The sequence below is a fragment of the Ammospiza caudacuta genome, chromosome 1, assembly GCF_027887145.1.
Source record: "Ammospiza caudacuta isolate bAmmCau1 chromosome 1, bAmmCau1.pri, whole genome shotgun sequence".
Lineage (NCBI taxonomy): Eukaryota > Metazoa > Chordata > Aves > Passeriformes > Passerellidae > Ammospiza > Ammospiza caudacuta.
In genome coordinates this window covers 26,501,124-26,515,357 of record NC_080593.1, presented here as the reverse complement: position 1 = coordinate 26,515,357, position 14,234 = coordinate 26,501,124, and the positions used below count along the sequence as shown (strand labels likewise).

Genomic DNA, 14,234 nt, shown 5'->3' with positions numbered 1-14,234 from the left:
CTGTTATGAAATACCCACTTCTGTTTGGGTCTGGAGAAGAAACCAGAAGATAATGTCGTTATGAAAAAAAATAATAAAATCAAATGTGAAAAGTTAAAACAGCAACTTAAACTATGTGAAAGATAAGGCAGACCCTCACAGCCAGACAGCACTTAACGCTCCTGACCCAAAGCAGAGCCTCTGCCATATGCATGTGCTACCTGTGTGTGTGCATCTGCTTGCTCTGCATTTTAACAGAGCCACACTCTAAATAATTACTTGGTTTTGCAGATTCATCTCCCTGAAATTTGTGTGGAAGACATTCTGTTGGGTTCAAATGTTGTTTTTTTAAACATTGAAGGAGCTTGCAGATTCCTACTAAACTAGTAAAAATTGGGAAAATGTTTTACTTTTTTAAAATCAGAGGCTTTCACAATCTGTTACAATTTACTTTGCAATTTAAATTGCTCTTATAATATTTTACTATATCCCGAGTACAGCTGGAACCATATCCTCACATGACACCAGCAATAAAAAGGCAATTCCAAGAAAATTTATCTTCTAAAGAATGTCTTCTGAATACAGCACTGCTCCACCATTTGGGGAACACCAGGATGAAGCAGAACCAGGCAGTTTGGGGGCCTAAATACTTACCTGTAGTGCAGAAGGGTGTACCAGGGATCACTATAAGCTCATATCCTTTCACCTCCAGCTTAATAAACTGAAAAGATATCAAGAATCTAAAAAGCCAAACTGACTTTCTCAATACAGAGAAGTAAACTGTTAAAAACCAAAACAAATATGTAGAACACACAAGCCTGACTGTATTTTTAATAAACAGATATTGACCCAGATAGCAAGAACAAAACACAAAATAACATCAACCCCTAAAGACCTTCATCAACACCACCACTGACTGCTAGGAGAGAGAGGTGGGAATCCTTATAGTACAGAGGATCTACTCAGAAATCAAAAATAAAAATCAGAAAATATCTGTTCACTTAATACTAAATTTTGTACTTGTTCAAGAATGCTTTGACATTCTCTTCCACTGAAATAGCAACCCCCTTGAGACAAGCACTACATGGATGCTTTCAGCCCCTGGTAAACTGAGTCAAGACACAACCTGCAAAGGATACACACACAATATACAGGGGGCAGACTATCTGTGAACCCCATTTTACCTGCAGTATTAGATTACAAACATTGTATGGTGCTCCTAGCACAGTACTGAAATCAGACAGTGTTACATTTATGGACTATTTAGAGGCAAATTTAAAAAAGATAAAGCTTTACAAAAATAATACAACATAAGTGGTTACTAGAATATTATTACAAGGTAGTCTTCTTCAAACCCTGGAAATTGCTGCTTGCACTATGCTGTAATTCACATTAAATGAAGAATAATTTTGAGTTTGTAACAACAAATCTTTGTATTCAAGCAAAAGCTTTTAAAAAACAAACAGAATCACCCCAGACTTGTTGTATTCAAACAGAAATTCTGCTTTTCTAAGGTTAGCTTATGTATGAACACCTCATATCTCACTTAAATGCTGTCATTTAGATCACAAATAAGATGGGGGTGTGTAGCACCCACAATCTGTCACATTTCATGGAAATTGTTTTCTCATCTTATTTACAACTTCCACAAAACAAGCCTATCAATGGTAGCCTTCATTTGAAAGTGTACTCTTGAAGTGTTAAACATATGAAAAAAATAACTTTGAAGCTGGAATGTAATTCAGAATTGTATTACAAGAAAAATTTCTGAATCACAAACAAAACCACAGTTACTGCACTTCAAGTCAGAGAGAGGGTGAGAGTACCTCCCACAGTAAGAGATGTCAGGCACTATCTCTGAAACTGGTAACATTTCAGAGCATCACAGAAGTAATGCACTGAATTTCATGACAAAGGATTAGTCCTGCAAGGCCACACTAAGAAGCTAAGATTTTAGGGGGAGATCCTTGAAAACACTGGATAATGCATGCTGCAGCTACAAGACACGGATCCCTTGTTTTCAAGATGTTAAGGTTTGTGGTCCATTTCAGCTGACACATGGAATAGGACATGCTCAGAATGCCACATCTGCTTGTTCTCTTCAGCCTTCAGGTAAATCACAATTACCACAGTTCTAATTCACCCAGGCTGGTAGAGATCAGCTCTTCTTCCAACACATTTGGTAACCCTGCCTTGCTTTTCCATCCATGCCAGGGACATACACCAACATTCTTTCCACTTAGATCAGAATGACTGCATAGCATACCAAGCTACCTAAACCTAAAATAATACTGTGGTACCTTAAGTATCTCATATTTATTGCCAGCCTTTCACTCCAATTTCTACATCCAGCCTGCACTCTGGAATATCTACCTATGTCTATGCTTTACAGGGGAAGCAACATGTTTTGTAAAAACTTCCACATTCAAAAGAAACCCAATGGCAGCACTAGAAGATAAAAACTGATGTGTTTTCAGGTATTTCTAAAGCATTCAAAGGGCATTAGAAACTTTACAAAGAGAAACTGCCTAGTTAGAAGTCAATTTGACTGCAGATGATCACTCTTAAACATCAGAGAGGTTAAGTCAGAATAACAAATTCACAGCTCTATGACATATCTTATTCCCTGTCCTTTCTGCCAATATACATCATTAAAATATTCCACAAAAATCAATTATAACTAATACACCAGTAAAAAAGCTTCATGGAATTGAGCCTCTTTGTTTATGTCTCTTAATATTACAGAAAAAAAAAATCTACCCAGAAGGAAAAAAAAGTGCCTAATGACAGCTAGCTACATTAAAGCCTTGATCTACCCATAAGAAAAACATGTTTTAGCCTAAAAACTCTGCATTATTCTCTAGGTTAGAGAGAAATAAAAATTCTGAAAGGCATTTTGCAAACTTTCTTCAGTTTCATTTGTTCCATACCTAATTGCCATATACAATGAGAAAAACTGGATTCCAATATAGCTGGATGTGCCTAAGTCATCAACTGGAAATCACTGGATAATCAAATGCCACTAGGCCATTTGTTCGTTTCTTTCTATTATTTACATTGAGAAAGACTCCATGACAAACTTTAACTGACAATACTTTTGTTATGACATCAACATCATGTTTCTTTTTAATCTCTTTTTTTAATTTTATAAATATCTTCTAAATTACATAGCTACTGCCAAAAAATTGTATTTATTAATTCTGATAATTATCCAAATGTTTCTGAAGATTCCAAGGTTAGACAGCCATTTCAATATTGAGTTGTTCTTTACACTATGAAGGGGGAAATACCTCAATGATGAAGCATAAAGAAGTGGTGTACAAAATTGTTCCATCAGTGCTCCCAAAAGAGATAGAAAAATGGGGAAAGAAATTATACTGAGTTTTAAATGGCCTTAATGAAAAGTTCAGATTTTACACAAGGAAAGGAAAGTAGGACAATGGAGAAACTCAGAAGGGGATCAAAAAGTATACCAACACAAGTAACTTCTTATAATAAGAAGTTTACCTGCATTTCTGAAATACTTAAAACACTACTAAATAAAATTGCCTATCTCTGGTTATCCAAAATGTGGTGTTCCTTAAAGATCAGCCAGTTTCATGTATAAGCACATATACACACACGAACATAGACACAGAATTCTGAGAAATACTGAATTGTACAAATACCACATTGCACTGTTACTGTGCATTTTTCCAAAAGCAAACAACCACTTCTCTTCTGTACTTTCAGTCAAAACACTCGGGGCAAGTGAGAGACACAGAAATATGAACTGTGGTTCCTTTTCTCCAAGATATGACAAACTAAACCAAGCAGAATTCTGTTCCCTCCCTTCTATTATGAAGAAGAAACATTTTATTCATGAGTACTATACAAGCTGAAAGAATTTAAGTGGAAACAAGGATTTGGAATAAAGCTCATTAAAGGCTCATCTGATCACCAAGAAGACCAGAAACTCTCTCTTCTTTAAAAAACAAGAATTCTAAGAAAGCTGGAACAGCCATAATCAACACCTTAATAAAACCGAACAAAATTTGGATTTTAGGTTAACATTTAATTAGGAACAAAATATACCCTTGAAAGAGAAATAATTATTCCACCTACAATGTAGTTATACTGACAACATTGTTCTTAAATTTAGAAGCAAAACAAGAGAGAACTTATTCTCCAATGAAACGTGCTCACACAGAAAAATGGTTTATTGATTTTCATCAACTTCTTTTTATTTAACTTAATTTGCTATGCATGCATCCTATCAACAACTTAGAACTCATGCTCAGGTCTTGAAATTAGATATACTTCAAACTACACAGAGCTCAAACAACAAAAACCCAGACACACACCAAAACATAAGACAATGTTTTATGATCATCTACAGCCTCCCTAGTGAGCATTTTATTTGGGAAAAAAAAAAAAAAAACCAAACAAAAAAAACCCCCAAAAATCCCAAAAACAAAAAACCCAACCAACCCCAAAAAAAACCAAAAAATAAAACAAAAAAAACCCCACCAAATGAAAAATGCCCTCCAGCTGGAAATCACTGTGCATGTCAATATGCTTGTTCCATTTTACATATTTATAGTCCCAAGTAGTGACTCAGCTTAAGCACTGATAAATGGTTGAGTCTGGCACAATTTGAATAAAAAGACGGCTAACAGAATTCCATGCTGGAAAATATCCACAAATGCAAACCTTGAGATCTACCTGCTCCTACCCCTTTGAAGTAATGCTTCATTTTGTAATGACAACAGTATGCTTTTCCTCTCTTTTATACTTGATTATGCTGAAAAAGTAAAATTTCAGTTTTAGTTTCTGAATGAGGCAAAGGGAGGCAGTCAAACATTCACATAACCTGAACACTTACTTGAGCTCACTAGGAAAGCAATTTTACTGCCAAATACTTGGAGCTGAAATATTTATAGAACAGTTTGTTTATCTTTTCTGTAACTAGTGAAAATGCTTGTTTCTGAATGTTTAAATATTCTAAATTTTCTATTCATAAGGGTATTTGTAAAGATTGATATGGATATGCATTTTAAGAGAGGGGTTGAGAAATACAGTAACTACAAAGGTTTCAAAACAGAAAGACTTTAAAGCCATAGTATTTTGAAAAGAAGGCATCTTGAAAATAAATCCAGGATTAAGGGCTTTTTAAGTAGATCTTTTGTGACAGTAAATATGACTGCTGTTTTTTGGCTAAAACCTACTGTCTCATTTCAAAATAAGCAGGACATGAAGACAGCCTTTTCCAAAAGTTCCGCATTACAGTTTCTAAAAATTTTCTTGGAACATTTTAATCATCAGTTTCTCAAATTCATTAAGTAAGATTTCTGAAACATACAGACCCATTTTTTTTTCTTTTCTAAGCATTCTGTACTTATCTTTACCCCATTAAAGGGCTTCCTGTGCCACACAACACCATATTTTAGAGATGAGGAAACTTCTATATACATTCCAACTTGTCCTGAGAAACTCAGGATTACACAAAAGACTAGATTCATAGAATCTATTTCAAGACCCATGATAACTATGGATCAGAATCGTGGCACAAGAGATAAATAACTGATTCAACAACCAAACCTACATGGCCTGTTAGATTGAAACTAGAACTAAAGAGAGCTAGTTTCTTCTAGTTTCCAATTTAGTTTGCAAGACAAACTCAGATGGCTTATTCCAAACCTCAAAAGTACTGCTGGAAAAAAGAATGCAGCTCCTTTGATAATAACTGGGGAGGGGTGGTTAGAATTATGTATTTTTAATCTGTCTGATAGTGATCATCTTTGCAGGCAACAAGCTCCAGCACAAGGAGGAAGCAGGCAAGAAAGAACATTCACCTTTCTAGCCAAAGAGCACTGGAGCAGCAGAATGCCCCAGCAACCTACCTGCCAGAGGGTCCTGCTAAGGACAGAGCCCTGAAGAGAATCCAAGGCTATCACAAGAGTATCCGGCCATGAATAACCTCAGTGGCCTTCCCTCAGTCCCACACACAGAGACAAACACAGTTTTTGAGACTGACAGATTTATTACCATGATTTAGTAAAATCTTTTAGTTTGTCAGCCACTGTTACATGGATGCTTTTTCTTAAATAACACTCAGCAGAATTTTGCAAATAGCAGCTTTAAAATAAACCAGATAAAAGGCTGAGATTGGTATCTGCTTATTTAGCCTCAATAGATCTGCCCACATTGAGAAAATTATTTCTAACAACTGTTTTCTAAAACCATAAAAATATTATCCTCACATACGATGTTACTGCATTGGCAAAGATTAAAAAAAACTACTGTAACTTATTTTAGGATTTCATATTTCTAATAAAATTAAGTGAATCCACATTTCTTCAAAATTAAATTGAGTAGACATCAATTATATGAAACATCTCTGTTGTCTTGTTTTACTGCTTTTACCTGAGTAGATTTATCTTTCATACATGAAGGGTAGTGTACATGGGGATCACGTGGCCACTGTCCTGTGAGGTAAGGTCCTGTTATTGTGTCCAAAGAAGAAGTTCGCCTTATGGTACCAGAAGTTCTGATTTGCTGGGATTTTGGCCTGTCCACTGTAGAAAACCAGAACAAAATCAACAAAAAAGTCAGGCTAAATTTGATGTGAAATGTTAAAAGCTAGCTATGACACACAATGGCAAGAACACATCAGAAACCTTTGTCTAAATGCCAAGCTGAAAAGAATGCCATCACATCAAAGCAAATACATCAGACAAAAAAGAAAAACAAACAGAAAAGGGAAAATGTAACAGTTACAAAAACCCCAATGCTTAAGGTGTTCATACCTGCAAAGAACTGGGCTATTTATGATAGCTATGTATTTTCATCAGCAAAAACACCAAGCAAATTTAAATACAGTGATGATGCAACTCAGGGAAGCCAGACATGCAGAAATAGAAAATACAGCATAGCACTTTTTAAGTCAGCTTGCTTAGCTTTGCAAATATTAAAATACAAATCATGAGAAAAATCGTGGTTGTTAAGAGGAGGCATATCTGATTTATCCTCTTTTCCATATTATTTCATAATTTAAATCAATTCCATATTATTTACAAGATCCCACTGCAGGCCTTAGCAAGCTGAGAGTGCGATTCCATCTCTCCCTCTGACAGAGTGCGGGTCAGAGCAGCTGCCTTGTTTGTTTTCACTCATCATTGTGCCTGCAGTCCTCGACTCCTCCCTGTACTTTTCTCACCATACACCCAGATCATGGAACACTTTTCCTTGCATTTCACTGGGAGAGCAAAGTGCAGGGTGATTCACAAGATTGATGTGGGAAAGAACAGAATTTTATGGCATGCTCTCTGGATTATCTTTGTCTGCTTTGTCCTTTAGGCAAAATTACTTCATTTTCTAGACTTCACATTAGCCAACCTAAGCCCTACATGGCAGCTACTGGCTGTTCTGCTCACTTCTACTAAAAGACATTCACAAGTGAGATAACTTCCAAGCTAATCACGTGCAAAGCACTAATCTGACCCACCAAAAGCTTACTGAGTGCTCAGAACCTGAGAGCAGACCTGGTGGCACAATTCTGAGTCCAAACATGGCCACTGGCCTTCACAAGTATTTTCTATTTGTGTATCACCTAGGACTGATGGATTTCAAAAGGCAGAGTCCATCATCAATGTGATATACAGCATTCAGCACAATTAGGGCATAGCTTGCACCAATACAGTACGTTATAGTATGATATATGAAGACACTATTAAACCAGACCCTTTTAGACAAATATATAGACTTGCTGAAACACTGCATTAGCTACTCATTTTAGGTGAAGGATTCTAAATAATGCTGTGAATTGGACATGATGCAATGCATCATGCTGACTTTTACACTATAATTATTCTGACTGCCTTATCTATAAATCAAATCTCTACCATATCTAACAGATCTATCCATAGGATTCCAATTGTGACAAACCTACATTTTCAGAAAGATCCTTGAACTATTAAAAGTAAATAAGTCTGAAATTCAAAACAGAGATGACAAACTTCAAAAATTAGTGTTTACATTTGTGCTGAAACACAAGTGTATTTAATGGGTAAAAAGCTACAAAGAATTCTTCCAACCTTCCCTGTCATGCTATGGCACTATGCAACTCTCTCAGCCCAAGTTTTGAAAGTTTCTCAAAAAACACCTTTTAAAACAAATCAAAACAATACACAAGATAATGTTTGAAGATGAGGAAGTAAGGACTAAACTCAAGAAAACACAAGCCCAAAAGACACAACAAAATATATACAACCAGACAATTAGCTAAGGTTTGTAACTTGTTCTACACCCAGAGGAAAGGCAACAGAAATCCCAACATTAACAACTAAAATAATGCCATTAAAACTGAAGAGAAATCTACACCACCAAAAATTACTTGTTTTGTTTTTCTGTGGGCATCTTGGAAGTGGACTGCAAGACATTGTCAAGCCTTAAAGCTGAGAGAAGAAAAGGTTCAATATGTGTTTTCCAAAGTCCCTACTATTCATCAATGTTTCTCCAAACTAAGCAAATAAACCACTTCTAAACTGCATAAGCCAATTCAAGTTAATGCTAATTTAATGCCATCCCTATTCCACCATCATCTGTGCTCCCTCCATCTCCTTTGAGATGGCATGCACAGACAGATGTGTGAATTCATCTGGCAAAATAATTCACTGAGTTAAACATAATAAAAACAAAGCGCACCCCCTAAAGTCATAAACACAGGGTTTTCCCCACTACAGCAGAGCTGGCACAACATAATGGGCAGAAACCACCAGGAGAGCTAGAAGGGCAGCAGCCCTCTGGTCTGTTCAATAACAGTTTTGGTTCCTCACCTCTTATGATGTATCGTTAGAACATAAAAAATAAAGGAGAAGGGATCTATAAGCATGACATTTGAAGGAACTTTTGCAAATTAGCATATGACAAAGTGTCTTGGATAGTAATGTACTCAGACATCATGGGATGCCCTGGAGAGCATCAATGTACTGGACCCCAACAGTGGCAGATCAGGTCAGCTTCAGTAGTTTTCTAAACATTAGAACTGCTCTCAGGGTTTATTTCTTAGTCTTGCTTTTCTCACCTCAGCATACGTCTGGCTTCTCACTACTCTAGGAAGGTACTACATTACAATTCTTCCCAAATTTTCATTACCAATGGAATGTTGATGCTAGTATAATGAATACCCTTCTCCAGCCCAAATCACTTTCTCCGGTTGGAAACTTCATGCTTCAGTTTTCTCAGTGAATCAAAACATCTGAGGTGCTTCAACAGTTCCTGAAGATAGCCAACAGACTTCAGCATTCAGAAAGGCTTCAACAACATTAAGAAATCTCTAAAATTACAGACTGATTTTTTCAAAATTTCAGACTAAAACTCACCTGACAAGGGTACGAATGGATTTTACTGCAGCAGTAAGTCAAAGGATTCTGTTGTTTTAGTGACAAGTGAGATATCTCATATGAAACTCAGCCCTACCTCCAGAATAAGCAAATAAGATCACAGCACCTAAGCAGTGTAACATTACCTGAGGAAGTCATCTAGAAGTAAGAAAAGCAAGACATATACTTGCAGCCAGGCAAAATACTTCATGACCACTGAGATTAGCTTGGTTGATTAGAGCATGATGATAATAATGCCCAGGTTGTAGGTTTGATCCCTGTATGGCTGTTCTCTTAAGAGTGGCACTCTATGATGCTTGTGAGTCCCAACTCAGAATATTCTGTGATTCTGTCTTACTTAAAATATGCCACAAGTTTTAATGGCATGTATTTAGGACAAATTGCTACACCATTCTAGTTATGAATGTTCCACAAAGTGACACAATGGTCCACCTGAATGCTACAGCAAAATTCAGTGTGATTCTACCTCCCAGCAGGAATCAACTAAAATAACCTGCATGAAATCATGATTCTGCATGCTGCATTGAGAGCAAAGAGAACTCTAGTTTTACCTAGTCACCTAGACTGACTGCAAAAAGGTTTCCATTTCTCTGATAGCAAAATGTAATTCAGTAAGAGCCTAACGCGACAGCTCTTTTGAAAAGGACAGGGGGCTCAAATAAAACCATCTGCTGCAGCTCTAAAATGAAGAGCTTGCATTCCCATCTAAGATAGAGGCAGCTAACCTGCACATAATCTGAAAGCCATGTTCACAGTCCATTTTTAGCTTAAATAGCTTTGTGCCACATGTGCAAGGAGGAAAATCACCTGCAACAGAACAGCAAGACTGACAGCTAGCATTGGTAGCACTAAAAAAACTGGTTCAGCTCAACCCACCAGAGCTCATCTGTCAACATCTTTTCTTCCCATGTTTCTTTCAACAGTTAGCAAATCCAGTTCAAATTTGGCCAGAACTTTTCCACTCACGTACTTGCATAGATATAACTGATTTTAAAGGACTAAAATTATCCTGAGAATCTCAGATAACACAGACTCCTCTCGAACTGAGAGAAAAATATGAAATAAAAATAAAATTCATTCTTCTCCAAAACTAGGAGTATTGTCATCCCACTTTTGATGTGACTGCGACACTGTCCGGCCAAAAGGTTAAACAATATTCTTGCAGTAATTTCTTAATTTCTTTTCTTCAAAGTTCTTTAAGTTAAACTACTAACCTGAGACCATGAAATATCAGTATTAAATTCCCCAATAATTTTCATGAGATGTCATTTCTCTTCAGTTTAGTTGCTAGCACCCTGCACAACCTTCTGGTCACAAGCTACTCACGAAATGAGTCCCAAGCTTAGGACTCATCCATTCCTGAAGAATTTCAGATTTTATCTAGGAAATAAATACTAACTTCAAAAGAATTTTCTCCAAAAATACTCTTGGGAAAACTCACTATGATGGATATCCCAATCTGCTTAAGACTCTTTTCAAGAGCCACAAAGTCAGAGTTCAAATAGTCTGGCCCAAAGGATATTCAGAGACTGTGTATACCACCATAAAATAGTATCAGATATTTCTAGGACATTCCTATCAGATCTGACATGAAATTTACAACAATCTACTAACCCAAGGAGATGCTGAAGTTCCTGTGTGAGTGCTTCTTAAATAATGAATTATGTGGGAATGCAGTCTAGGAAATGAAAAACTAGAAATGGAAAGCTAAATATTGAGGGATGGTGACCCAGAGTGAATGATGCCTGGCATCACTTAAGTCACACTTCCCACAGCAGCTACTGATGACTGTCCTACACCTAATTAAAAGTCCCCTCTCCTGTTACACCTTGTAAAAGCATGAAAAAGGGATACCTTTGCTCTTGCTTACTTTGGACAGTGATTCCCTGAGTACCATAAAAGCAGACTTCTGGATTCAAGAGAACTCTGTCTCTGAAGAGTCTGGTCAGGAGAGGTTTGTTTGGGGTTATTTTGCTTGCTTTTTAAGCACGTATATAGTGACAGGGTACTGATACCTGAATGTGTATCTGATTGGTCTCTCCTGCTCTGATTATGTAGGTAGATGGTCAAACTGGTGCGTTTTTAATTTGCAGAACTTGTCTCTATGACTTTGCCAGGAAAAAGATTGAAAAATGGGGATTTAGAGGCCACTCTAAAAAAATATTTCAATCTTCATTCTCAAGAAGGCTTTTCTCTTGTAATTGGAGCCAAAATCTCTCATGAAAAAGATTAACAAGGGATTTGGGGTCCCCTGAAGTTTTACTCCAGAGAAGTAAAGAGATCTATTGGCTCAAAAGACATTTCCCAGTTGCCAGTGACTGACGGACTTGTTTCTGACCCAATCTGCTAAATGGCTGCATGACTGCATTAACTGTTCAGAAAGGTGCAGAGCAACAAAGAGCATGTTGTTTGCCATGTACTGCTCATACAAAATAACAAAAAATGGGATTTTAAATAGGATCTTAAAAAACCCACAGCACCCTTTTATGTAATTGAAAAAACATGAAATTACTGCACTCTTCCTTCATAATTTCAAATTAAATAGCCTAATCTCTTTAATAGCTTAAAACAAAACAAAATACTAACATTTTCAAACATTTAAAAGGTAGTACCATGCTTGCTACCAAAACTATAATTCTAAGAGAATATAAGAAGAGACAGTCTTTTCAAGTTACCTTCCAATACATCTGTAAAGTACTTTACGTTTCAGCTCCTTAAAACTTGTTTTCATTATGGGCACCACACTGGTTTTGGTTCAGTAGTATCAACTTCAGAAATTATGCCCCAGTTTCTATCTTTAAAAATCACAAGAGAGAATGACTAAAAATGAAGAGGGCTGACGTTCTGAAGTTACCCTAAAGAGACACAAAATCCATCTAACTTCCTCTCATCATGCTAACTGTAGGGAAGAATAAAGGCAGTACAGAGCAGCACCACAATCTAACCAAGGCTCCAACAACCAAAGCCAAACAAGCAGAAAGCAGGCTACTTCTTGAGAGTGAAGATCCTTTCAGAGATCCATGAATCAAACGCTTTCTACATCCAGAATTCTTTAGGGAGGGAAAAAAACAAAACAAAACAAGAGGGGTGCCAGTCTTCCACAGAGATCGTTTTACAGTCTGGTAGCCAGGGCCGATTTGGTTTTGTACCTGACAAGGCTTATGAGAATTCAGACTGAACTGCAAGAAACAGAAGTCTATCAAGACAGGACATCACCTATACTGGGAAAACAACATAAGACAAAACCAGCTTGTTCCTTCAAAGGAAAATTGTACACACACACTGACCCATAGTATGGGATTTAGGAATCAACTACATTGAGTTATTTTTCATAGGTATCACTAAGTCATCTGAAAAGGGAAGAGATCTTCTGGTTGAATCCAACCCACAGGCTAAGGCATTTCCTTCCATAATGGAGGTTTCATGCAGGACTCTCAAGGACACCTGGCCATACAGGATGGCACAGGGCTAGTATGGACACCAGGGGAAGCAGAACACATGGATGAATTTGTAAGGCATATTTCACTGGACCTGCAGTTGACTGAAAGCCCTGGTTGCCTATGCATGTATGTTGAAGCAAGGTCTCTGCCTCATGTCCCTTATTCCCCCCAACCAGAGGTACAGGTAAAACGTGACTTTGAATATATTTCAGAAGTCAGATTTTGTCCACAGCAAAACTCCCCTGTTTAAAATTAACATTATCCTTAGAGATCAAACACAGAAAGAACGCTCTAATCTCTGTAAGAAAAGTAAACAAACCATATGGCAGAAAGTTTCAGCCCGCTAAAGCTAAACTATTCTTCTAACAAGGATTACTGCTGGCATGCATAGGACCTGTAGGATTTCATGGCACAAAAGCCTGCTTTGTTCAACAGATGTAGCCTACACACTTGCACTCTTCTAGCAGGATGACATGTAAGTAAAAAGCACTAATTCCAAACCTTCACATTTTTGTGTATGTCATGTTTTTAGAATATATTTTTCTTTGTAAGATAATTATTTCAAATTTAAATACTACACAAATACCCAAACTTAGTATCATTCAATAAAGTGTTTGTACTATAAAGTTAAGACAAATTTGATTGGACCTCAGCAGCTAAGTACTTGGGAAAAAGCACACTGAAACAACCATCAATTAACTGTTGGACACTTCAGCAGATACAGAGGATTTCCTTTCTTTTAGTTCATTAATTTAGATCTGCTGAATCATCTACACTATGTATCCAATATTGAGAACCAAACTGGGAAACAAGAACAGCATTAAAGCTTGGGGTTCCTGGGGTCAATATAAACACATGCAGTTGATTCAGTAACTGAAGAACAGTTTTTTTTCAAATAAATTTGATGACTCTGAAGGGATTTTTTTGTTGTTGTTGTTATAAAGACAATACTTAAAATTTAACAAGATGTAGAAAGTGAGGGTTTTGTAAACCTTTAATCTAATTTTCCTTCCATCAAAATGCAGCTGGACATAATAATGAATAAAACAAATCAGAAGGCACAACTCCCCATTTCCACAATCAAAATTCACAAACAACTCTAATCAATGCACAGAGCCCATACAATGCCATCATAATGATCACCAATCATTAGATAGAAAGCATGCTCCTTGCTAGAGCAAATGATACTAAAGAACAATAATATATTTTTCTGGGAAAAAAAAAATTGAAAATAGAAATGTAAAACCAGATTAAAATTGATTGCCTAAATTAGCGCGCTCAACTTTGATGATTGAATAAATTATCTTTTCATTATCAGTTAAGACATAGAAACAAAGACTAGAAACAACTTCCTAAATCTGGAGCCCACTTCACAGCTACCACAGACAAAACACAATCACTTCAAAACACAGTACAGTCAGTATTACAGCAG

The 14,234-nt window shown here is 36.7% G+C and overlaps 1 protein-coding gene across 4 annotated transcripts in view; it reads right to left on the bottom strand.

Annotated features, from left to right (window-relative positions):
- The window catches only part of GLCCI1 (glucocorticoid induced 1), a 53,858-nt gene that overhangs the window by 27,803 nt on the left and 11,821 nt on the right, over positions 1-14,234 (bottom strand). For all 4 annotated transcript variants that reach the window (XM_058802561.1, XM_058802570.1, XM_058802578.1 and 1 more), the window contains exon 2: positions 6,385-6,536. In XM_058802561.1, the coding sequence (XP_058658544.1) occupies positions 6,385-6,536 (152 nt within the window). The remainder of the gene's footprint in view (positions 1-6,384; positions 6,537-14,234) is intronic.